The 26735-nt window shown below is 39.5% G+C and overlaps 1 protein-coding gene across 3 annotated transcripts in view; it reads right to left on the bottom strand.

The window, feature by feature from the left end:
- Nucleotides 1-26735, bottom strand: part of syt7b (synaptotagmin VIIb) — a 142788-nt gene that overhangs the window by 45935 nt on the left and 70118 nt on the right. For 2 of the 3 annotated variants that reach the window (XR_015776493.1, XM_042487660.2), the window contains exons 3-5: nucleotides 19424-19503; nucleotides 17397-17537; nucleotides 3425-3772 (exon numbers count right to left, since the gene is read on the bottom strand). Coding sequence is in view for 2 of the 3 variants with exons in the window: in XM_042487660.2 (XP_042343594.2) it covers nucleotides 3425-3772; nucleotides 17397-17537; nucleotides 19424-19503 (569 nt within the window). In the remaining variant the exon portion in view is untranslated. Of the gene's footprint in view, nucleotides 1-3424; nucleotides 3773-10896; nucleotides 11098-17396; nucleotides 17538-19423; nucleotides 19504-26735 lie in introns of all 3 variants that reach the window. The other variant, XM_088077153.1, reaches the window with a different exon arrangement.

Here is a 26735-nt window from a genome sequence, read left to right as displayed (position 1 = left end):
TGCAGTAACACAATCTTGATCTATATTCAATATGCACTTCCTGATATGTTTCTGTTTGATCTGATTTTGGTCCAAGTTTGAGAGACAGAGAGAAGGGCAAGTTTGAGAGACAGAGAGAAGGGCGGGTGTGTCTCTTGATCAGCTACACACTCTTTAAGTACGTATTAATGGCAGCGGGGTCGGCAGCAGTTGGTGGGCAATGCAAAAAAATACAACCTGTAGTTTGAGCAACAGCCACAAGAGCCGGCAAAACTCCTCCAAATGACAGAAATAACATCATTTGGAGGAGTTTAGCCAAGGGACAGGAGGTATATCTAGGCACTGGTCAGATGGAGGGAAGTTTACCACAGTTCTTCTACACATACTACCCACATTGTTTTGGTACAAAGAACCTTACAACGCCTACACATTATTGCAACTGTACAGTCTATGTATGCACGCTAACATGATGCATTATAGAACAGAATGGGAGTAGAACAAACAGTCCCAATCAAATAGCGTCAAAAACCGTTGTAGCAGGCTAACTTCTCTATAAACTTTCGTATAAGCAAGTCGACTTGTGGCAAGTCGCAAACTCACAGAGTAGGTTTTGCAGTAACAACCAAAGAGAAGCAGTGGAGTAGTATGTTTTGAAATCAACAAATTTTAAAAATATTACAGTAACTGTGTTTTGTTGCAATAAATGGCATGTTTGTTCAAATATGATGTAAGGTTAATGCAGCTGCCTCCAAAGTAGGAGTAAGAGCTGCTGCTCAGTCGACAGCTGGGAGGCAGAAAGAGTCCGCAGGGATAAACATTATGTAGATGAGCATTTTTACAACTAACTTTGGATTTATTTCAACCAAACCAGAGCTACTGAGTGGTGAACCAGTGGACTAACTAACTAGATGATTAATAAGACTAATCAAAATGGTTTTGGTGAGTTTTATTTCCTCCTGTCAAGTTTGAATGATTCACAATGAGTAAACAAGGTGATTAAGCTAACGTTAGTCTTAGTTATGAGAAAGAGGCCAAACTTCGATTGGTGTACGGGTGTATTGTCTGTTTAATCAGGAAAATATAAGTAGGAATAGGCCAAAACTGAGTTCTCAAACCAGTGAATGTGACACACTTTACAGCCCAACAATGTGTCGTCACCATAACAACTACCAACAATCACCATTTTCTTTTGTGTTAGTCAAATGACCACGACAGACAGTTAAAGGTCTGCTCTACTCTCATCCTATTTCTAGGTGATGCACACATGCAGCAAAAGAGAAGAATATCGTGTAAAGCTTGGTTTCATGAAACCATTTTAATATACACTTACACAATAACTCATGATGCGATACTAGTACAATACTTGGCCCAGGATAACAGTATTATCATGATATTGCGATCGCAAGACAGTTAATCTACAATACATCACGATATATGTTTTCTAAAGATGAAAAATACCCCTCAAAAGGCAAAAAGCAGAAGTTATTTACCTATTCACTGCACTATAGTGTCAGTTTCACCAAATTTGACTACTGAGATGAAACAACACAACAAAGTGTATAGTCTTAGCAAAGTGCATCTTACATACCGATGCTACTTGTCCATGACATGTGGCATAATTCCAATGTAAAATAGCCAAAAAACCCACATTTGCAAAAGGCCAAACTGCCAGAGAGCAAAACAGCTCTGGAGTTGCTGCGATGCTGCTGCAGAGCTGCCTGCTGACTAACTACTACATTTCCACGAGTAAAAGCACATATTCTATTTGTTTGTGTAGCCTTGCAAACCACTGTAGTATAGAAACATTGTCACTGGACTTTTATTTTGAAACGGAGACAGGAAAGGTTGAGTAAAACAGATGTATGTGTATTCTTCATATCTGTGACAGGTACAGACATAGAAACTGTAGTGAAAGGAGGTACAAAGTCAGTATGACCATTGAAACATGTTCACTGTCTTTTTTTGTAGATGTACCACAGCTTAGAAGAAGCTGAGACGGGTCTAAGCAGCACTGCTCAAGCAGACAGCATGGTTTCTCTAATCTGTTAAAATGGGCACCAAAAAACCCCCAAAAAAACAACAGATTCTGCGCAGCTCACGTGCAGCTCACGCGCAGCTCACGCGCAGCTCACGCGCAGCTCACGCATTTGATAAGTGCAACCAAGCAGAACAATGAAATAGTCAGTAAGTCAAAATGTTACCAGGCTTAATGTGGGAGATTTTTTGATGAAGATATAGATAGTTGGTGCCAAAGTATTTGCAACGTCTTGCAAGAGGAAGCCACAATATCGATATTTTGTCCCACCCCTAGTTCAATATATGATAATATTCAGATATCATATCTACATCTCTGCATGCAGCTGTCTGTTGTCAATGAACACTGCACACAAACACAAACACATATACTCACACAAACACACACTGACCAACTGGACTGAGACTGAGAGGCCTTCCAAAAATCACTTTGCAGCACACTCATAGAGAATACAGAGTGTTTGACAGAGATGACCACCACTACTGATGGTAGAGACTCATTAACATGGCTCACAGTTAACGTGCATAATGCACTAAATCTGTCACATCTGACATCAACACCACAAACTATACCCTGAAAAATTATCATAGCTGACCTGTTTTAGCGCCTCGGCCTCAACATTTCCACATTTAGGCTGGGTTGCACCAACAAGGATTAATTTAATCTAAGATTTTCTCTGATCAGAGTTCAGTAAACTAGGTTTTACATGAGTGAATCCAGATTCAAAATTAAGCAAAGCTCTGTTGCACCATCTCAATTTAAGTGTCATGTGGAAATCAAAATAACAAATAAATAAATACTTAAATAAAAGCATACATAATCAGCATGCTGTCTGCTCCTTGTTAGTATAAAAAAGGGGTGGAGGGGAGCTTTAACTGTTAAAACGGCTGCTCCTCTAACAATAAATGTTACAGTGTTGCTAGCTAGCTAAAAAACACTCATGATGGCTCGGCAGAGAGGCTCAACTTTTTCCTTTGAGAAAAACTTGTTGGCTGAATTAATGGAACAATAGGAGATAAAAAAAAAATGTTTGAGAGAGTGTCCAATCTTCCTGTTTAGCTCAAAAACACTTTCCTTAAGAGAAAATCATCATCATCATAAAATTCAACTGTCTTTATTCTTTATTTTGCTCTATCCATCTCCAAAAGGAAGCCATTGTAAAAGTTAAACCTCCTCATCTTGGATAACAGTTTAAATTAGAGTTTGATGTTTTGGTGCAACAGATTTAAATCTACTCTAGGTTTAGAGTAAAAACTAAACTGACAATTAATGAGAGTCTTAAATTGCAACAGAATTAAAATTTAAACCATGATTAAATCAGGTTTAAAATTGAAAGTTTTGCAAAGGCTGTGTTATCTGACACGCTTTTCCAATGCAACATTTTACAGAGCAGAAAACTTTGACACTTACAAGAACGACTTGACGTCCAGCCCTCGGTTGCGAATCTGCTCCATCATGTGATCCCAGCTGCCAGGATTTGACCTTGACCGGCCTGCCCCTGTTCCTCTGTACCGGGAGGCTCCAGCCGGACTCCCCCGGACCCCCCGCGGGCCCCCACGGTGGCCCCCGCCGCCTGGGCCTGTGTGCAGCTGGCCCAGGCTCTGTGAGGTGACTGGGGGGTCGTTAGGGCCCGGAGGAGGCTGGTGAGTGAGGGGCTGTTGGAGGCTCTGTTGCCGGACCAGGGGCCGAGGGCGCGCCACGGCTGAGGACGGGATGTGCTCCAGGGTGGAGGCGGATGAGAGGGAAGCGTCGCCAAAACTGAGCAGACACATGGGAACAGTGAGGACAAAGATGGATACAACAAGGAAGACATTGGCGTTAGAGAAAACACGGGGCAGGTAAATTTGAAAAGGATTTAGAAGAGATGAAAGTATATTAAAAAAAAAAAACACACACATGATCACATTGATATCAAAAGAAAGATGCAGATAAAAATGGCAAAAACATAAAATAGATACAGCACGGATTGAAATGTGGGAACACAGTGTTTCAGTGGTGAATATCCGAGAGAGTGAGGATCGAGAGAGAACAAACAACAAAGACGACCAGTGAAAGAGGGAGAGAGGAGGGAGAGAAAGAACAGAGTTGTCAAAAAGCTTTAGATTACCGTTCAACATCTGTATGAAAACAACTGTGCACGATCTCAAGCTTATGCTGCATGACAGTGTGCGAGTGCGTGGATGGGCTGGCATGCAACGTGTAAACATTCAATTATTCGTCTCCAAACTGGTGTCAAAACAAACCTCTGCAGTGGAAGTACAATTAAATTCAAGCCAAAAGTATCATTATCACTTGAGTCCCAATCTGCAGCGCTAAATTGTTTCTGTACGTTACCTCTTCCCCTAATTAGCCTTGACCTACTTCTACCTTCAGTCTATCTCACAGGTCCTGTCTGCACGCGCTCTGTCTTCCCTTCCCACTCTTCCCTTTACCTTCTTAACTCAACTGCTCTCCATCTCCTATGTCCATTCATCTTTTCTTCACCCTCAGCGCTCACATCAATCTATCTCTGCACCACCTCCAATCAGTGTTCTTTAAGTCTGCTCCCTAATTACCGGTCTGCTACTCTTACAATCATGTAATAATGCTTCACCGTTTATCCTGCCTTCAATCACTGCCCTGCCTGATAACTGTAAGCTTGTGCTAAACAGCTTCTGTCTGGAGCTAAAGCTGTGAGGGAGGATTTACTGCCTGGACTTGAGTTGTGTTGGCACTCGCTCTCCAGTATTAACTCGGCTCTAACTCTGCTGGAGAGCCAGGAGACAAGCCCCCTGAGGAGCAGAGCAATGCTGGATCAAGTAAATACAAGACAGAGCTCATATACATGCATCCATGCACGCAGGCTTTCTCTCTCCCCCCACCCACCCAGCCACACACACACACACAAACATATACACACACACAATCGAATATTGCATGCCATTAGGTGTTTCCCGAGGACAGGCTTTGATGAGAATGTTTATTTACTTGTGCATAATATTTTAACAGAATAAATGTAAATTAATGTATAAAAGTCTGGTTATCTATTGAGCAGACGTGTTATAGAGCTTTGAGGCGGGAGGAGATATTTTTGGCATTTAGGGTTTCAGAGTTAAAAGTTTATTTTCTGTGTCCAACACTGTACTTCCAAAGATTCGATGAAAGTCCACGATGAATCATCAGTACAAAAGATGAGCAACTGCATTCGAAGAATGTCTGATTCTTTGATAAAGACAAAAAAGTACAAGCCTGTGTACATAAAGTCTAACTAGAGAGGCTAACCGTGACTGGAAGGTTAACATATGATGCATATATTGCAAATATCTCTGATTCTATGGATATATAGTGCTGCACATTGTAGCATAATGCAAATATTGTTTTATTGCTAAACCTTTACATACTTATAATATTTTTATATACTAAAAACTCAGCTTATTGTACATATTTTAAATATTTATATATATATAATACTGTTGCACTTTTGTACACATTTCACATTTCAATGTCATTTAAATGTTAGTGTGAAATTGAAGAATAACAGACAGTTTCATTTTACATTTTTACTCACTTCTTCATACTTTTTATTTATACTTTCTATAATTCTCTATGCTTTACATCAGAGCAACTGTAATGTACCACTGGGGTCAATAAAGTATTCTGATTAAGACTCACAAGATGAATTTCACTGAAAAATATCCTATTTAAACTTTAATATATGCTGCCACAGACATGTGAAAGCAAAGGGCTGCACTTTTTAACCATATTCTTCAGTTTAAATCAGTTCTGTTTTGGTTGATTTGTCATTTTTGAATGACTTGGACAATTTTGGCAAAGTGTTTTGTTCCCAAAATCAACAACGAAGTGTTTTGAAATGACTACAGCTCTGATTTGCGCATCTGATGGGATTCTTCTCCACAACAACAGCAATCGGCTATACCAAGTTGAAGGAAAAGATTTAATTTAATTATTATAATTATATATTTAATTATTAGAATTTCTCAGGTACAGTTGAAATTATTAGCTTCTGATGGCCCTTAATAAACCCATGCCATCAAAAGGAAAATATTAATTACGGGGGCTTCCCACACGGTGCCCCTCAACTCTTTTTCATTTCTTTCTCTCTGTCATTGATGGTTGTTTGCACGTACATTTAGAGCTGACTCAATTCACCTTCATGCTCAGATAAGTTGAAATATTTCAATGTTTCCAGTCATTAATTGGCAATCATACCAAATAAACAAAAACTCTTGAATTTAAGAAATAAATAAATACATAAACAGTCAGGTGGATACATTTTCTATCTTTAATTTAACTTGTTTTCCTTTTTTACACTAACAACGAGTGTGATTTTTAATGAACTCGAAATCTCAAAGCACCCAGTATATACTTTGAAGTCGGGCTGCAACTAATGGTTATATTTGTTACAGACTGATCTGTAGATTATTTTCTCAGCCCATTATTTGTTTGGTCTAAAGTGACTTTATAAAATGTCTTGTTTAGTCAAATCACAAACCCCAAAATTGTCTCAGTCAGGTTTGTTGTGTTATTCTTGTCTTACTTTTTGTTTTAGATTGGACTGTGGTGCTGATCATCAGTTATCTTGAGGACCTTGTTTTCTGTTTGTTGTGTTTTTCCCTTGTTTCATGTAAATCATTCATGTTAAGTCTGTTTCCTGTTTCATTTGTAGGTTTACTCCTCATGCGTCTTGTCTATTTTCACTTCCTGCCTTTGTGTGCTTTCCCGCCTTAGTGATTGTCTGTCCGACCCTGATGACTTTCACCTGTTCCTCATCTACCCTGCTGTCACCTGTCCTGCCCCGTTATCACCCTCTTCTCTTTGTGTGTTTAGTTTTTGTACTCCCTCTTGTCTTTTGTCAGTTTGCTTGCGCTCCTTGCACTGGATTACCTTTCCTGCTTTCCTTGATTACAGATTTGTTCCTAGTTAAGTTTTTGTTTTCATTTGTTTTGCTTCAGTGTGCTCCTTAAGTTTTGTTGCCTGCTTGTTTTTGTCTTTTGGTTTCGGCTTTATTTGATCACAGTTCGTCTTTTGTTTCTTAAACCTGTTTGCTTATGCATTTGTGTCCCCTCTCTGAACCATGAAACCTGACAAAATATTATATCTACTGTAACATAAGACTGAGGAAAACAACACATCTTCACAGTTGAGAACTGCAGCTCTATTTTTAAGTTTACCCAACAGCATTTGTAATATGTGCTATATATGTTTCAATTTTGCCCAAGAAGTTTCCCTTCACGTGATGAATGGTTCCTCTGGTAAAATCACAAAATTTGTCATATGCCACAAAAACTGGTGGACAGAGGTGAAATGAAACGCACGAAGGCGTAACAACACATGGCAAAAAAAAACCATATTTAAACATCTGAGCACACAAACACTGCAGCAGTCACGTGTAGATAGGACAAATAAATAGAAAGGATGGAGGGACGCATAGAAAACTCTATACTGCAGTGTTCCTGGGTCCAACAAACATGTTAACATAACTGACATCATGATAAATCAATACATCTGGCTGGATTCATGGTGGCATTCAGCCAGACAGCTGGGAGCCGGTCCACGCGCTAATAAATCTTGCCCGTCTGTTTGGTGTCATGAATTTGGCAAAGAGTTTATTTTAAAACTCTGAAGGCTCCACAATACAAACAGTCCTTTCCTGTCAGTTGTTGGATATACTTGTGTTTTTAGGTGCTGTACGTCTTTATTGTCTCCTGTATGTGTCTGTGCAGCACCAGTCATTCATAATACCTGAGCATGAGCCCTCTTTATCTGCTGTATCCTATTACTGACTTAGAGGGTTATTTTCACATTTCTTCTTGCTTGAAAGTCAATTAAGATGACTATAAACCTTGAATGATTTTGTAATTAAGGAAAATTGAGGAGGGTGAAGAACAAGGAGACAGAAGCAGAGCGAGAGAAAAAAAACCCACTAACAGTGACGAGTGAAAGAAAGCGAGAGAGAGTTTAAGAGAGAGACAGACAGACAGGATGGAGAGGTAAATGCCCAAAAATAGAAACCAATTTCAGAGGAGAAATGGAAATACAGGTAGATCTGAAAGACGGAGTGACAGGAGTGAAGAATAATACAATTCAAGTCCAAAAATTATTTTGCAAGTCTAATTGTCATGTTGTTAAAAAGCCAGAATGTAAGATTTACTTTCTTCAAATCAGTCAAACACGAAGAATGATTCATTCGTTGTGCGTGGAGGCAATTAATAACGTCTATAAATATCAATTCTGAAGGCAGAGTTTAGCTCTCTTGTTTCTAATCAATCTAATGTCTCACAACAAGGACACAGTATTGTAGACACAAAGCTGGCTAAAGATGAATGAATGAATGAATGGGAGGAACCCCACCCCCCGTGCTCTACATTAAATCTACATGTACACTTGTTAAATAATCTAGTCAACTTTTTATTCTGTAGATTTCATAAATGAACTGTGGAGGACTTACAGTACCAAACACTGTTTGATTATCTGGGCTACGATTTACATACAGAGATCTTACAGTATATTTATTATTCATTAGTCTCTTTGTTTTGCTAATTGTATTTTGAAAAAAACATGCAGCCACCAACCACCATTTGTTTTAGCATTTATATACCCCACTGACATATATGTAATTGATAATTAATTAAATACAGTGCACTGATACAGCTGATTGCGGGACCTAAACTCTGAGCTCATGACTGCTTGCCAGCATACGTTTAATGCTTAGCACAGCTGGAGATCAGGGAGTGATTTTAACAAACCCTTGGGTTCAACCACTTGTTTACTTCACTACTAATTTGCGTACTTGTTTACTTTGCTCCGAGAAGGTGGTGTTACTATAGGTTACAATTGGGATGGGGAAAAAAATTAATCCAGCATAGTAACATAATTGTGTTACTGTAGTCTGTCTGGCAATATTGTATCGATACATGGATGTCAATTATCCTTTTTAAAGTTATATTCAGTATTAATATTGCAAATAAAATATAAACTTTTGTAGCCTTTTCAGTCCACTAAATAAATTTTGTTGCAATAACTGAAAACGGGAAAATAGGTTAAAACAATCGCAGTATCACAATATATGTTATTTCAATACTCAGCATATCACAAAACGCTCACAATTGCAATTTTATTGTATCGTGACTTAAGTCTCTGGTGATTCCAACCACTATTATACAATTTAGTGACTTGTCTGCTGTGATCAGCTGCTCAAATATTACGCTAAGAGCTTAGCTAAACCTTATGGACTACAGTTTTATTTCCCATAAGGCATTGCAAAATAAATCTGAGTGGTCACATGATAAATAGTAAAAAAAAAAAAGAAAAAAAAGAAAAAAAAAGAAATTCTGTTTCGCAAAACTATTTTGTCAGGCTGTTCTATGATTGTTGCTTTTCCATTCATGAAATACTCGTCAGGGACCTTATGCCCCATTCAGACCAAAGATTTGTGACGAGACAAACCTGCTTCAGAACGTTGCAGAGAAAAGTTGGAGCAGTCTGAACTGACTCGTCTCTGTCAAGCAGAGTGATGGTGTCGCCTACCGCTCAGCTTGTCAGGTCTCCTGCAAGCTGGTTTAGGAATGTAAGGCACATCACGTGTTTCAACAGTCAATCAGCTTGTAGCGAAGTCTGCTGGCCAAATCTTTTAGGTTACACACTGTCAGTAGATGGCATGTTTGCTTGACCTCCATCCCTATCTAGCCCAAATCCATTTCAACCGCCTCTGTAGTCATATATTATGGTCTCCATCCTCACGGTGTGTCCGTGTTGCATGGTCGGTCACTGCTAATGCTCACTCTGTGAGCACATCACACATACATACTAATTGACTGATTATCGCCACTGGTGATTTATGTATTTATTATGAATACAATCAAAGCTCAGATTGTGTGCTTATGTTTTCTCCGTTTCATCAATACTAGAAATGCTGCAAGTATCTAAATATAACTATGCTCATTCATATTTTAAGGAACTAAAATTATATTTAGCTTCAAAACGAGCCTGAAAAGCTGGAAGTAAGAATACAAGTACAGAGTGGCTGCTGTCAAGATGACAGGACTGGCGGTTTTTCAAAACTCACTCATCAACTCAACAAATCATTTTGTTGTGAATCTCTGGTCACAATGTGAGTGCAAGCAAACACTCATTATTGTTACACAGTGATTTAAATCTAGACTGAGGTCACAAGTAGATATGCTTTTGTTTGGAATGTCAACAGTAAAAATGTCAAATTTTAAAGGGATTATTTGATTCTTGATTCTTCTGCAGAGGTTGATAAATAGGGGAAACTGGTTAAAATTAAGCTACACTGAACCTTGTTTTAGTTTCCTTCCGTTTCTTTTGTATCACTGGTCTAATAAAGCTGCTCTCCCGCTGTTCATGCAACCCACTCTGAATTTAAAAAGCTGTTACTTCAGATGAACAAGCACGCTATCTTTGAAGATTTTCTGCGAGCATCTGTTTTGTTTGAAATTCTCGAAACTGTCACAGCCTTCAGTAAATTGGAGACTGCAGAGGAACAGCATGACCGTGTGGATTCACTTTGTCTGAGACTGTCCTGACATCAGCTGGTGGAGCGATGGCAGCTGACATAAAAATGTTTTTTGTTTATGAGTGACAAAGCTCTCCGTAGTTGAGGGACTTCAACCAGTAGTAACTCATGCATCACAGGTACACTCTGCAAAGCAGCTGGCTTCTCTTCCAGCTCATCCTTATATTATCTCCATCTGCATGGTGTCAAAAATAGCTGCTATTAATGTCCATCTTTGGGTGCACATGCAACAGTGCCATTCACTATGTTTATACAAACTCACACTCTGCCTTGATATCCACACCATGCTGTTGTTGTGCCCCTTGTAGCCCCTCATGCGTGCCCCCTGTCACCATGCGCCACTCACTTGCTAAACCGTAGGCCTCCGGCATGCATGTGGCTCTGGACCGTCTGCCAGCGCCCGGCCTTGCTGCCCCCCGTCACCATGCTTCGAACGCTGTCACTGCGACTGGGCCCCGCCCCATTCCCAGAGCAAGCACCAACCCCGCTGTCACTGGCCCCCGGCGAGGGTCCAGCACCGCCCTGCCCACCCTTATCCACGGCCCCACTGGAAGGAACAGTGGCGTGGATCAGAGACACAGAAACAGACCAGGATACAAAGAAGAGAGAGAGACGGACAGACGAGAGACAGACGCACAGACGTACAGAGCCGGAGGGCAAAAGATTCATCAGTGAAGTTAGTCAAACTGGCGAGAGAGACACTTTGTGAGCTCTCAGTCCAGCCACAAGTGTCCAGTATACAACTACAACAACAACAACCTTGAGCAGCCGCTGCTGGTCAGCGAGACAGTAAATAAGAAAACAGTGAAGAGATTTACTGTGTAACCCTGTGAGTAAATTGGAGTACACCATTGTATTTTTCTGTGGACAACGAGACAAAAAAAAATATCTTCCAAAGTACAAAAATTCTGCACAGAGTTGATGGCCAACAGATTATTTCATCAAGACAACTTGTAAAGCCCAGTTCACTCATGTAGTGCAAAATAGTAGCAAAGTAGCAAAGATTTAATACATTGCCTAAAGGGATTATTTTCTTTCTGCAGCTCCTCAGTTCACTAAAATCATTATTGAAAATGTTTCATGTGAGAAACAGGCCACAGAGTTTTACGAGTTTAGAGATGCAGCAGGCTGACCTCTCTTCACTCCACACAGAGGACAGCAATGACCAATCAGCTGGCTCTTTGAATTGAGTAACTATGCAGATGTATCATCTTCAGATGTTAAGATGCAGGCCATAATAACAGAGCACTTATGTTTCTCGTCTCACAGCAGCTCACCTGCAGCTCCATAGTAAAATCGTGCCACTTAACCCACCCCAGCTGACCTCGACTTCAGACGTCACAGAGACGAGTACAGACAGACTGTCGACTTCAGTACAGGGACCTTTCACTGACTGAGGACAAACCACACAACACACAGCTGAACACCAGGACAATGTCTTCAACAACATTTAGACATTAGGTGTAGGCTGACAGTAAAATGAATAATTCTCACCAAACAGTTGCATATTTTTGAAACACATTCTCACTCTCAACTTGTCAAATACGGACACTTGATCAGTGTCCCCTCCAGTGTCATTTTCGGATTTTCAGGGACAGCGTGTTAATTCATGCATGTTACATGCATTGTGTCTTCTCAAATTAAACTTCTGTTTTCACAGGATAATGTATAGTTTCCATTATTTAAATGCATACACTGTCTTTCAAATGAACGTGGGTTTAAAAAAACATTTTTAGGTTTACGTCCTGAGGTGTAGACAACAAAAGTACGTGTGTTTATTTTAGAAAGAACAAAAGGATTCTTCGCACATGCATTTCAAAACAGGAGCTGGGAGGGGGACAAAAAGGGCATGCTTTGTAGACAAACTCCCACCCACTGCCTAACTTGCAAACAAAATAAAATGTATTTTGATGATCTGGTTACTACACCTTCATCAGGAATATATTTATTTCTTTTTCAAGTTAGACAGTGTGAGGAAGTTAGTCTGCAAAATAGGTTTGGATTGAAATATCATGGTTTGGCTTAAAATAAGTATGTTTGTTACGAATAAAATGTAACATCACAACATTTGTCACATACCTCACGTGACTTAAATCAGTAGCGTAGTACGCTACTCACACTAGTACATTACGCTATTATTAAAATAACTTGACTCGACTCGACTTCTGGTTTCACTCAAGACAGAAATTGCAGTTTGTTTGAGGCATCGACCTCCTCCCCAAACCGCCCTCTCTAACTCTTAATACTAATGCAGCTGCTGGGAGTGTGAAAACAAAAAAAAAGCAAAACACTGCCTAGTGTGTCTCATACCGTCAATAAAAGGCGCTTCGGTGCATTGGTATGTGACGCCGAAGGCCACTGACTACACGTCCATATTTGACAGAGTGAGACCTAATTGTATTTTGCTACTGTTGTGATAACATGTCCATACTATTCTCACATACAAGTGATCAGGACCCTATTGCACGTCTGTCCGTCCTGGAAGAGGGATCCCTGCTCAGTCGCTCTTCCTGAGGTTTCTACTATTTTTTTTACTCCGGTTACAGGGTTTTTTTGGGGGGAGTTTTTCCTCAGTCAATGTGAGGGTCAAAGGGTATAGGGATGTCGTACGCTGTAAAGCCCTCTGAGGCAAACTGTGATTTGTGATAATGAGCTTTATAAATAAAATTGACTTGACTTGCACTTCTCTGTTGTTTTTTAATTTTCTTTGAGGTAAAATATTACTGTAACACAACACAGTTTAACTATACCACATTGTAACTTCACCATAACTGCACTGTTCTTTTGTGTAATTGTGCTTATTTCATTCAATTTTATTCATCTTGCATTGATTGTATTTTTCTTTTGTGTTTTCAAATGTTGTTCTAATGGATTTCTTCAGCGTATGGAAAGCACTTTGAATTGCCTCCGAGTTTGAAAGGTGATAAACAAACAAACCTGCCTAAAAGCATCATTATCTCAACAGTAAGGAGCAAGAAATTGTTGACTCACTGATCTGCTATCACATATCTCAGAAATGCCGCCATCATCAGCCGATTAAATGCCACTCAAATATAGATAATTATCTCAATAGCATAATGCAAGGCAATCACAACAGTCGCTGCTGCTCGCTGATTTTACAATAGTTTCGACATCACTGCACAGATGCAGAGTAATTGATAACCCTGTGGTTTTGAAAGAGTCAAGTGAGTTGTAATTAGAGAGAATAAGAATGAACAGGTTCACTTAATGCCTCAGTGATGTGTGAGATGCATCTAAATGATGGAGTGCAGGTTGATATGAAACAGACACTTCACCTTCCAAACACTTAATTGCTGCACTGTACACGGCGGACACAGTGTCACTATTTTTGGAATAGGGCTCAGTAGACCAGACTCAGGAGGGCTATCAGGCAGCCTTAAAGCACTTACAGTACTATGAGTGATGGTGGGAGCAGTGACAACAAGCAGAAACACGAAGCAGGCGGAGGAAGAGGTGAGAGGAGTAAAAACACACACACACACAAATGCCTTCACACACACACAAAAACAACACAACTGTGAAAAAAGTACAACAGGAACCACCCCATTAAACGAACTGTTAAATATTTTAGGAAATAAGCTCATTAGCTTCGGGCAGAGAATATGATGAGAAGATCAACATGACTCTCATATTTGCGTGTTTGTCGGGGTGCCTGGTGGCTCAGTGGATAGAGCAGGTGCCCCATATACGGAGGTTGTATCATCGCCGCAGCATCCGCGGGTTCAATTCCGGCCCCTGCCCTTTGCTGCATGTCGCACTCTCCCTCTCTCCCCCTTTCAGATTCAAACTGTCCTGTCCATTAAAAGCAATAAAAGCCAAAAAAATTCATCTTTAAAAAAAAAATGTCTGTCTGTTAAATGTGTATTATTATTAATATTATTATTTCTATAGCCTAATTTTAAACATATAACTATTAATATAGGTTTTTCCAAACATTCTCTCCCCTCTCTGTCTATGCCAATTTTCAGGTTGGTTTTGTTCCATTTCGCCATTTTTTAAAATGTCTTTGTCATCTCCTACAGTCATATCTTGTTTGAACTACGCTACGCTGCCCCCACGATCTCTGGTGGTACCGCTCTGTTTCATCCATATCTGTAAGCTTTCAGAAAATGTGCACAAATATGGATGAAATGAAAGCGAGTACAGACAGAGGGTTCCATGTGTATCTAACGTTGAGCATAAATGAGCCCTAAGAGGTGCCAGGTTTCAGGAGCAAATTAAACAGTGAGTGGCCTACTTATTTAAAATGCTGCTTCAGAGGCTTTTCTAACCTGACATGAATACAGTACTATGTAAAAACAATACATAATTATTGTTGTTATATTATAAAGTATAAAAAATTGTAATGAATGTGAGTAATGTCACGGCAGTGAGTAGAGGACTGACTGATTGTGGAAAAATATTGTTACATATTGTTAAAATTGCAAAATTGCGATTGTTAAAGTTGCATTTTTCTTACGATATTTTAGGTTGTTTATCATCTTTTTTATAAATGGGTGAACATTTTCACAACATACTTCAAAAAAAAAAAAACAAAAAATTGTAAATGTTGTTATTCCTGAGTTATTATGCAAAGGTTTTACTGGTCCAGCCCACTCGACATCAAATGGGGCTTTATGTGGCCCATGAACTAAATCACTTTGACGCTCCTAATTTAAAGAACAAAATATCACCATCTTACTGTTGAAATCTACTGTTGTCCCAGCCAAAAAAGAGCCAGGCACATAACCAATCCAGTGAGACAACAATTGTCGTCTTTACACTTGGGTTTCGCACGGACAAAAGAAACCAGATATAGCGTGTCAATCAGCGGTCTTCAGAGGGCTGGTAGGCGGATTTTGTTGAGTTGACAGAGACAGGCTAGCTGTCCCTCTGTCTCAAGTCCTCATGCTAAGCTAGCTACCACACCATATACCTTATATTTTACAAAACAGAGTGAGACAGGAAGTGATGTTGATCTTCTCATCGAACTCGCTGCCAGAGATAAAATGAGCATACTTCCCAAAATGTCAAACTATCCCATTAGTTTGTAAAGGTAAGCTAGCAGCCCGTTCTCACTCCCAACTTGTCAAATACCGCTGTCTCTGTTAGTGGACCTCCACACCACACACCGACGTACAGAGGCACTCTTTGCGGCGGTATGATCAACATATTCTCATCCCAACTCGTCATATGTTGCTGCTTGGTCAGTGGACTTTCACGTCTACATAGTACCAGTTAGTATCCTTTTGCATCTGCTTTTTACGCTCTGGGATGCTGCTACCTTAATGTCAACGAATGCACATGGTGGGATGACCCTACACACAGCAACCAACGCCAGAACATCAACAAACGTACATGCTGGCGTGGATGGTTAGGTCTAGGGGAAGGAGGCATATGGTAAGGTATAGAAAAAAGAAAAAAATCACATACACTCAGGAAGCCAACACCCAAATCCTGCATCGAAGTCCGTTGTTTGTGCTCCTTATTTTACGTTGCTAACGGCATCATTTTAACCTGCTGCCGTCTCGCCACGTTCATGCACTCATAAGTTTGGAATGAGAAAGTGCTGGTATGATACATATCCGGTGGTGGCTGTTTACTGAGTCGGTCAATAACTGTAGTATAAAGACTGAGAAAGTCTGCATAGACATTTCCTGTAAAAATGCATGTGTATTTTGGAAAGAGACAAGGCTTGTAACAAGCGTAAACCGACTGATATTTTGACGTGTAGGTCCACTGACAAAGTGGTGGTATTTGACGAGGTGGGGATGAGAACTTGTTGAAAGTAACCTATCTAGAAACAATTAAAATCAACAACAGCAAACCGTCTGTGGAAACCCTGTCAGCTCAGGTACATGTATGTTTACAGTCCGCTACAGTATCCTGAAATGCAGATTTGAATACTCGGACTTGAGAGGCTGGGTTGTATAAAAGGAGGAAAACGTTCAGGTGAAACAGCAAGATCTGCTCTCTGAGGGTTGTCCGTCTCCATGGTAACACTCCATGGGCTGCAGGTGAGAGGTAAAGAGGGTCTGATGAGGCTAGCAGGGCTGTAGGGAATGGGGCTATCAAACCTTTCTTTTGTACACCCTGAACACTATAAGAAAAGCAAACTAAAATGTTCTTCCCTAGATTTGAGTTTTGATGGTAAAAACGAAATGGGACTCAAAAAGGAGGGTCCCCAAAATACATTAAAATCGCTCTGATATCTCATGAACATTAATGATTTAAAGCCTGTGTTCTGTTTTCAGGGATATATGCATTAATTTTGTAAGGCTGTTGGCAGACATAAAAACTGTCTTCCCATCTGAAAGCGATCGTTTGGAAAATGGTCGTTAGGGCAGTCCTAGGAATCACAGCAATATTGAGGGATGCTGCTGCACATCTCTATCAGGTGCTGCATGGCCAGCAGTGCATACTAAACACCGCCTCGCTGTTGACATGCCTGAAAGCAAAAACATGAGGATTACCAGGGATGAGGGGGGACTTGTGTTAAAAGACATGTGGCCGGACAGCGTTACAAAATGAGGCTCTCTGCCCCCCTCCAGGCTATTTAATGTGACCTTTTCATTGCTGGCAGTGATATATTGATCAACCTTTGCTTTTGATTCTGAGTATTTTTTGTATTATCTGTCAGGTGCTTAAGCTCACAAACAGCCACACAATGTTTAATTTTTAATTTACTGTGTAAAACACATATTTACTGTGCCAATAATTCCCCGTTTTTATTATGTCAACTACTCATACAGCTTTGTGGGAGTTTTCCCAGGTGCACGCTAGCCCCTGTTCATTACAGCCCTGCCCAGATTGAGGGGTCCCTTACCAGCCATGACTGAGACTCACTTGGGCGTGAGGCGAGGGTCTCCGTAGGGAGCATAGGGAGACATGTTTAAGAGGAACTCCTTGGGCGGGTAGGAGCTCCACCTCTGTTGCACGTTGCTGCTGTCATTGTTATTCCAAAAGTCTCTGTCTAGATCACTGTGGCTAGAGAGAGAGAGAGAGGGAGACATGTGAGACAGGGAAGAGCAGCAAGCAAAGACAGTTTTAAAGAAGAACAATATGACAGATGAGAGCAGTGTTGAGAGAAAGAGAAAGAAAAAAGAGCAAAGTTGGAATATTTTCTCATAAATCTAAAGGTCAGGGAGAGAATTAATAAACAAGAAAATGTGATAATGTCAGTGCCTTTAAAACTATATTCTAAAACTGGGCACAGTTCTTTAAACTAGATTATGAATACATTTGTTCATAAAAAATAAGGTGAGTGTAGCACACGGTTCTACAGAATAAAAAGGAGGTTTAAAATGTTAATGCTTTCATGTTTTTGGACATGCAAATTACAGCAGACTTGTTTCAAACCTCCCTTTGACCTGCAGGTTTTATCACTCTGTCAGAGGAAACAAATAAAAATAGAGGAGGTAGGAAACAAGAATACAACAGAAACAACAGGTTATTGGATTAACACACTCTGGATTTGAAAAGAGAGAATAAATGTGGGTAACAGGAGGTAGAATAGCAACAAAAGAGTGCTATAAATGACAAATTGTAAGCTGTGTCAGTCAAAAAGCCCACGCTTCAGCACCTCTGCTTGTTAATGATGCTCGTAACAACATGGATTCTCTAGTTCGCTCAATATTAAAATTAAAGTCCAAAGTAATACAAGTACAGCTTTGCACGATGGCAGCACAGTTTACGTACGCAGACATTTCTAAAAGACAATTAGGGTTAAGAATATTTTGAACTTAAAGGGTAAGTTCAGTATTTTTCAACCTATTTTCCCTTTTTTGTGTCTATGCGACTTAAAGGAACAACATTCTTTTAAACTGCTCCTGTATTGAGCGAGAGTGAAACAGGCTGCAATGTAACCACTGAGAGATGTCATTGTAAAAGTGTTTTTGCCACTGACAGGCTCAGACTGTTATTCCAAGGTCTCATTTATACTCCCTTTATGTATGAAAATGGATACGTCCTTTTCAAATGTTTAAAACGTCACTGTCACCTTATATTTCCATGCATCCTTTAGATACAGCTAATAAATGGCACAAGAGGGCATACTTCAAAAGTTTTACAACGGTGGAGGAGGTCATAATAATGTACCTTTTATCTGAGGGAGCGTGGAAGATGACTATGGTCTTTAGGCTGGTTTCCATAGAGAACCAGTTGCGATATTTTCCAAATGTCGATAAAACACAATTGCGAGATGATTGCGTTTCCATTGAGTCATGTAATGCGACTTCTCCTCTCGCATTATCATTCCAAGAAGCATCAAAATGGATGTCCAAAGTGTCAGTGGTTTGTCAGTGGCAAAAATGAGCACTTGTAGTGTACTTAAATGTGCAATAATTTGCTCCAAGTGATTACATTGTAGTCTTTTTCCCAGCTGCAGTGCTCATGCTTAACACTGGACCAACTTCAAACACTTTTGTTTCCATTAGTCACAAAAGAGCCCAGGTTGAAAAATACCAAAGTTACTCTTCAAAGTTGTAGATAACACTGTTTTGGTGTTCTGTAATAATGTGCGACTGCTGCATTTAAATTTTGGTGTTTGTATTTTCCAAACCGATTAGAAGAAATGCCATTTTGAAGTAGAATTTTTTTGTAACCCAACTTTGATTTATACAAACAGAATATACAAGTAACTTTTCTCCACTCTGTTTTTAAGAGACTGCATAATTCAACCTCTTTGATAAATGAGAAACATACCCATATAACACTGTCTTGAGGGCATCATTTCATGGTGGACATTTCAGACCGTGTAAGGGGGGAGCTACAAGATTAGCTTTCCAATCAGAAACGGCTGTTAAAATGCGATACTATCACCACATCATAGATCATTTCCATACGCCTCCATCTAAACCCTCCCTGACACCTACTTGATGGCTTTATTTTCCCCTCGACCTCTCACAGAATCTGGAGAGCTGGCAGCTTCCACCCCAGGCTTATTCCTCTTCCCCTGCAGAGAGACAAGAGAGAGACAGAGACGGATCTGTCTTGAGCGTTGTTTACAAAAGCATTTCTGCATGTCAAGTGCACATTTCAGAGGCTTTAGAAGAGCATCAGGTCCAAAGCATGTTGTAAAATATGATAAATGAGGAAAGAGCAGAAATTGGTTTGAAGCCAGGACCACAGCCTGCTTCTGAGGATCAAAACGTGACGAGGGACCACTTAACTACAATGAGATGCAAAAACACACCTGCATGCACAAACATGTCTTCACACACAAAGAAAGGAAATGCACGTTTACTACAAACGGCACTGTGTAACTTGTATATAAGACAAAGAGTGAAATCAGGCATAGTAAGAAATTTAAAACTGAAAGACAAAACATGTATTAGAAGCAAGCACTTTCTTTTGCAATACAAAAGATTAAAGTTATATTTTGAGTAGTGCATTGAGTGGTTACAGCATAGCAACAGAGGCGTTGTATCTAAGTCGCTGCAGCTGTTGTGCTCCTCAAAAATGTAACTACATGTTGGGGTTACAGCAGCTACAGTGATACCACCTTAAAGGCCAAAATAACAGTGTTTGCTGAGTTTGGGCTGCCTTTGTTTCTCCTAAAAGTTGCCAATGTTTGTAAAGACAACATTAATAAGAATCTTTGCCGATGTTCATCCAGGCCTGTCGTGTGTGGAATTTGTGCAGATGAATGGTGTTTGGCCTTGTACCATGAGCAAAAATATGCCACATTTTGCATCATCTGTTGGATTTTTGGCTGGTGGACGGGCAGGGAGCTCTGGGAGCCGACGGCTCGGGGTTTTCCTTATGATCTGTACACACTTTTCAGACCACAGAGACACAGAGGCCTGGTTGAAAATCACCAAAGTATCCCTCTAAGTAAGTTGAGGACAGTCTCAGTAGTCTTCTTCTTTTCAGTAACACATATCCAGTGAAGCAATCTCCACTGCAAGTCTTTTGATCATCACAAATGTAAACACAACTACTGCGGGTATGGATGAACTGAATACTTTTTTTTTTTTTTTACATTTGAAGCTTCTATTGGGGTTTTCAGATAAATCTTTGAATGCCTGTTACATGTTTAAAAATCCTCAAAAAAAAAGACAGAAAAAAACGTCAATTTGAATAAAGTGATTCCTTGAATTAACTGAGTTCATCCTTTTTCATTACATCAACATGCCTCAATGAATAAATAAACGTAATTTATAGTGCTGTTAGAATCCTGCCAGGTCGCCCTCATTTCAGACTTGCGCTTCTCTCCGGGTGCAGCAAGCAAACACTTTTGATCGAGTGAAATTGTTGTTTTTGAAAAGCTGAACGGCAACAAACATGAATTGAAGTAGAATACTTTTTTAGACAAAAACATGCTGAAAATGTAAGAAATGATAACATCTATCTTTCTTCAATACATTAGACTGTTGGATTTTAAAATGCTTTGACTTAATGGAAAATTTAGGATTACACACGTCAGAAACAATCCTTTGCACCCACTAATGGAATCTAAGTATACCACTATTAATTTTAGTATAGCCTAATATTTTATTTGCAATTGTGCAGAAATACTGCTGCACTTGAACAGAATGAATTGAAGTGCAAAAAATAAAAAATAAAAAAAGCTGCATAGCATTCAAATAAGGTTTGGAAATGATCATTTTTGTCCACCTGTCTCTGTGGCTGGTGGAATCCAAAATCTACCAGCCACTTAAAAGATTACCATTGGGGTTTTTTTGGCTGGTAAGTGAAGTAAATCTAGCAGCCAAATGCATATTTTACCAGCATTTGGCTGATGGTTTGTAATAATTTCCAATCCTGAATGGAATGTTGATTTTGAATTCAAATATGCCAAAATTATATCCTATCCAGAGCTGTTTAAGCAACAAACAGGATCATTTGGAGGGTGGGAAAATTCTAAATAGGCACCAAATATGCAAAAAAAAATGTCCACTGTAAGATATTAAACAGCTTACTTTACCTACTCCCCGCACATTTCCACCACTTAATGGATCAGGCTTTCAGCAGAGCAATATACACTAGTTATAGTTATTGACCTTTACATTTTATTGAACTCTATATTTATTGAACTCTTGAGGATGATAACACCAAGCTCCCTCCAGCTGAGTCACACAGACCCTCTCCTCTTACATAATGTTTTTCCATCGCAACTTCACAACATGAAGAACACATCTGCCACAGAATGTCCACTAAATAGAAAACGACCTCTCTGCATTTCTCAACATGGTTTCGAGAGAAGTTTTATCCATAATCAAGGATATTTTGGACCTGATCCCATTTGGATATCTCAGCGACACAACCATCTGTTGCTGAAAATAATTATCATCATCAACTTGACTTGAGTTTTAATCACATATGCCATATTTTGACCAAATATGCAGTACTTCGAATATGACTCCCCAATATTAGTTAGAAAGAAAATATCACATCGTGCCAGACAGATAAAAAAAAAAAAAAGATTAGAAGCTGAAACTCCAACATACCAGTCAAGGACTTTTTACCCGCACACAATGTGCCTGGATGAGTTTTATATAACATTAATTTCAAGTCGTGCAGAAGAGAAACCATTATTGTTTGTACATCCAGAGAGACCTGCTAGCCTTGGATGTTTCAGGGGTGATGAAGGTGTGTCGTGTTTCCCTCCTACACTCTCAACCCTGCTCCTTTTGATTGCACAAGAACCGTCAAATATAGAGGGTATACTAATTCATATTTTCACTCTTTGAAGTGTCAGGTTAACTCCTTCTTTCTTCAAAACAGATTTTTCAGCAGCACACTCTGTATCAGCCACCCTTGCAGGCAGCTCAAAAGAAGAACAGTGGAGGATAGGAAGATGCTAAAATTTAAGTGATGCATCTGCAATCGAATGTTAATTGCAAAATTTAATATCACAAGGAAAAGAAATGATGTCTTTTTATGTGTGGTTTTATACTTGGCTTCTGCTCTGCTGTCTACAAAGTCATAGCTATTAATTTTATAGCAGAGTGACATTATCCATTTCCCTAATTTTCACAAAACAGTGCAATATGCTCATCCTGTTGCTTGTGTTTTTTCAGCAGTTTAGCAGATTTAGCATCCAAAACACAAGGAGACCAAAGTGTGCAGTGCCATTGTCCACAGTATATCTGTTTCACATCACATGTTATAATTGTTTAATACAGGCTATTTTTAGTTTTCAGCTCCCCTGCCCTGCTTGGAAGACACTGGAGGGACCAGCAAACAGACAGTGAGAATATACATATTAAAAGCCCCAGCTGAGCTGTCAGTGGGTTCAAACCGAGGACCTCTGTGCTGTAAGAGATGGCACTAACCTATACAGCCATGTGAGAGACAACATAAAGTCTCAAAAAGGGGACAGTCTGTCACCATGATTCGCTGAGCCGACTAGATTGGTGCTCCTTCAATTATTTATGATAGTGCGAGAAGTCACATAGGAGTGCCTGTTGCTGACTTCAGATTTGTAATAAAAAAAAATAAACCTTATCGTGACATTATGACACCTTTTAAAAAGAGGGGAAAAACATATTCTGTGAATGAGATCTTTAGAGAAAACTCGTCAAGACTCCACAGATACATACTACGAGTTATTACAGACCCTCATTTAAAAGCTCTAGGTGGAAACAGGTACCTCACGTACAGTACAGTTAGTAATGCAACCTTATAAATATTTAAGAGATGTACAAAAAGCCTCAGAACAGATGGTTTCAGATCCAGACGAAGAACACTATGAGTTTATAGTTTCCTCATACCTTATTAGACAAAATAGGTCACTTGTCACTGTTGTCCACAATGACCCACATGATCGTTCCAAAAGCAGCTCATGTACATGTTTTCAGATCTGCCACCTTGGTTGTTAAGGTTTGGTCAAGTTTAAACTAAAATCTCGTTGATGTCACCATTTATATTTTGTGAATGTAGTTTTCACTACTCCATTAAATCTGACAATGTTCAGAATAAGGCTTGGCAATACATCGATATTATATCAACATCCTTTAATGAGACTAGATATCATCTTAAATTTTAGAGATAAAATACTTTGGGTTGTTTTTCTTGCTTTTAAAGGCTGTGTTGCAGTAAAATGTTATCTTCTGAACTGACCAGACTGTTCTACTTGTTCTGTTATTTGCCTTTACCCATTTAGTCATTATAGTCATATTACTGATAATTATTTATCAAACTGCACAAATATTTTGTCAAAGCACTAATAGTCAACCTCCAATATCGTCATATCTGATATCTACATGTCACCCGGACCTTATTCAGAATATGAAAGGGGGTGATGTAAACACCATGTTTCATTTGGATATTCCAAATTAGGCTTGATCTGAATGCAGGAATTTTCAGATATATTCAGGCTTCAAGAGTATTCTTTGGACATGCACGGCGCATTGAGAATATGCGTCTCAGTTGCTGTTTTTCTCGCAGTTTGCAACACATGGTCTGTTGCCTGTTTATGGTCAGCTCTGTGTGATGACCACAAATCCACTAGGTAATAGTTTGCAAGACTGTGGTAGTGATGCATGCTCAAAAAAGCCCACGTTTCTGGCTGAAAAGAGAAACACATCTGCTTTCACACATTAAGAAAGACTTGGATATTAACCATTTGAAGCCTGAGGAAATTGGTTTGATTTCTTTCAAAAACATGGGGAGAAGGCAACGTGCAACTTAACAAGACATGGCCTAAAGTTAGAATAAAATTAACCAAAAATATGCAAAAAAGAAAAGTAAAAAACAAAAAAAAGAAAATATCACAAAAGGGGCTGAATTGTTTTTTTTAATATACCCCTCCCCACCTCACAGTTTTTGTGTTCACTAATTTTGTGTTCATTTTCTTGTCACCTTTTACCAATTTCTTGAAATTTGTAGGGCATTTTCTGCCAAATTTGACATTGCCATTTTCCTCGTGTAAGAAAAGTGTAAAAAAAAGTCGTGTAAAAAAATCTAACAAATCTGCTCAGGTTAAAAGGGTTACGCAGCTTGTGAAAGGAGTCTGAACACAGCACAAGAAAACTGATGTCGGTCCAGGTTCAAAGGGTTAACAGGTTTTCTTTAGGACGTACATCACAGTGGTGTTTTACATCAATCGGAGTATGCATGCCTGCATAGTGGGATGTTTAATTTTGTAAGCTATGCAATCAGCTTAATAGGAATACTGTCTTTTTTGATAAACGGGCAAAAAACGGGATATTTTGTGAATGTAAATGTAGCCAGTCTCATGCTACCTCTGCTTTTGAAACTTTGATTTTTAACACAATATTAATAACTGTCACCACCAACAAGATGTTGCTTGTCATGGTAACATAGAAATAACAGTAGGTTGTTTTAAGTGTTTTAATAAAATGCAAATACTGTGTTTTTCTAGTAGTGACAGTTTCTATGGCTTCTGCAGTTTTCAGCTCCTGAAATTTCCTTCCACTTTAAAAATAGTTGCATTCCTGAAAAGTGAAAACAAATGTCTACTGCTGATGCAAATGTATATTTGTTACCTGACTGACTTTCTTATCAGACGTTGATAGAGGATTTCTTGGTTGAGAGATTTTATGCTCAATTTTAAACCCGATGATGAATGCAGTACTTGTCCTCAATGAAGGATTTTTAGCAGCCTGAAGGCTTTCAGACACAGAGGAGAGCTGAATGTTTATCTGAATGTGGCTTTCAGTGTCACACAGACAGGTGGCTTCTTTATGTATTTTACTGTATCTCTCTAATGCATCCACCATACACTCTATTATTTATCATGTCACATCTCATGTGTCCAGCCCGGCACAAACATTTTCGATAGAGAGAGAAGCTTGGGGCCTGACCTAATCCGTACTTTGATTCAGCCACTACTGTAAACACACACTCAAACTGTACAGCGCATACACACAGGGATGAATAATATTAGAATCTGGGACTCGGAGAAGGATAGATTTCTAGCAGTCAAGAATATGCTATCAAGTGCAGCTCATCTATCATTAAACAGAATCATAAAATCTTGAGGAGGCAGTACAGCAGAGGGTGGAGAAGGTACAATGTTGAGAGCGAGTGGGTGGATGTGAGAAACAGAAGGGAAGATCGAGAGGACGGGGGAGTAACAGGAGTACGACGACAGAGTAGAGGGGCAAGTGAGAAACACAAAGGGACAGTATCGGGGAGGTTTGAAACAGAATCCAGAATAATGACGGCACCATAGCTGTATGCAGACAGAGGACTTGAAAGATGCCACATGAGATGTGCTGGAGATGTGAGGAGGGGGCCGAGGGGGATTCCCAGTTCAGAGCAGTGTGGCCTTGCTTCCTCTGGAGTATTTTTTTCAAAGAGATGCTGTCATCATGTTTGTCACACACCTGGATGTTCGACACCAAACAGCATCACCTTCTCTTCCCGTCTGCCTGCCTGCCTGCCTGCCTGCCTGCCTGCCTGCCTGCCTGTGTGTGTGTATGCCTCTGTGGCTGTTTCTGCCTCTGCTTCTCGCTTCTCCCTTCCCTCCTCCTCCCACTCTCCTCCCACTTCCACTCCCATAAAACAACCAATGGCATGAGACCAGTTGCAGACAGCTTCATATGTCCTGGAACGAATGCTTTCCTATGAACCTTTTTCTTTAATGGCCAGAAATGTACCCCTCATATTGATGTGAATCATCAGGGAGATTAGTGAACAAACAAAACTGGGCTTAACCAACCGAATCTCGCAGAAATTACATTTATTTACTACTAATTTGTTTTCTAAATTACTTTTTGTAAAAAATGTATTTGCTGCGATCTAGGCGACAAAAGTACTTTGGCTAGGGTTATGGAAAAACTGTGGATTTGGTTAAATATTAAAAGGTAACTCGAAGGTGTCAGGGGGTCACATCCCCACCCAATATATGAATATATAAATATTCTCCTGATACACAGTAAATCATGTTTGTCCTCTGTGTGTGACATGACACTGAGGCCATTTCAAACACGATGCAAGCAGTCCTCTCATTTTTTTAGCGATGAATCACACTGGGGTGTGACCAACAAAACAAATCTTCTGTCCTCTGTCTGATAAAAATGAGGGAAAGTTTTATGGCAGTAAGGGAGAAAAGTGATCAAATGTATTAAGATATACTGTTTGTTCTTTGTATGGATTAAAAAAAAAGTATAACAGTGTTATATTAAGATTGCAGAAGTGTATCTTAAGTTTAAGCCTTTCAGAATACACATCTTTATTAACCATAGACTATAAAATAATGGGCATAGCTACTGT

Source organism: Plectropomus leopardus, chromosome 1 (genome assembly GCF_026936395.1).
Source record: "Plectropomus leopardus strain MGB_pleo_1.0 chromosome 1, ASM2693639v1, whole genome shotgun sequence".
Classification (NCBI taxonomy): Eukaryota; Metazoa; Chordata; class Actinopteri; order Perciformes; family Serranidae; genus Plectropomus; species Plectropomus leopardus.
Note: the sequence above shows the minus strand (reverse complement) of the source record. Positions and strands in the feature narration are given on the sequence as shown.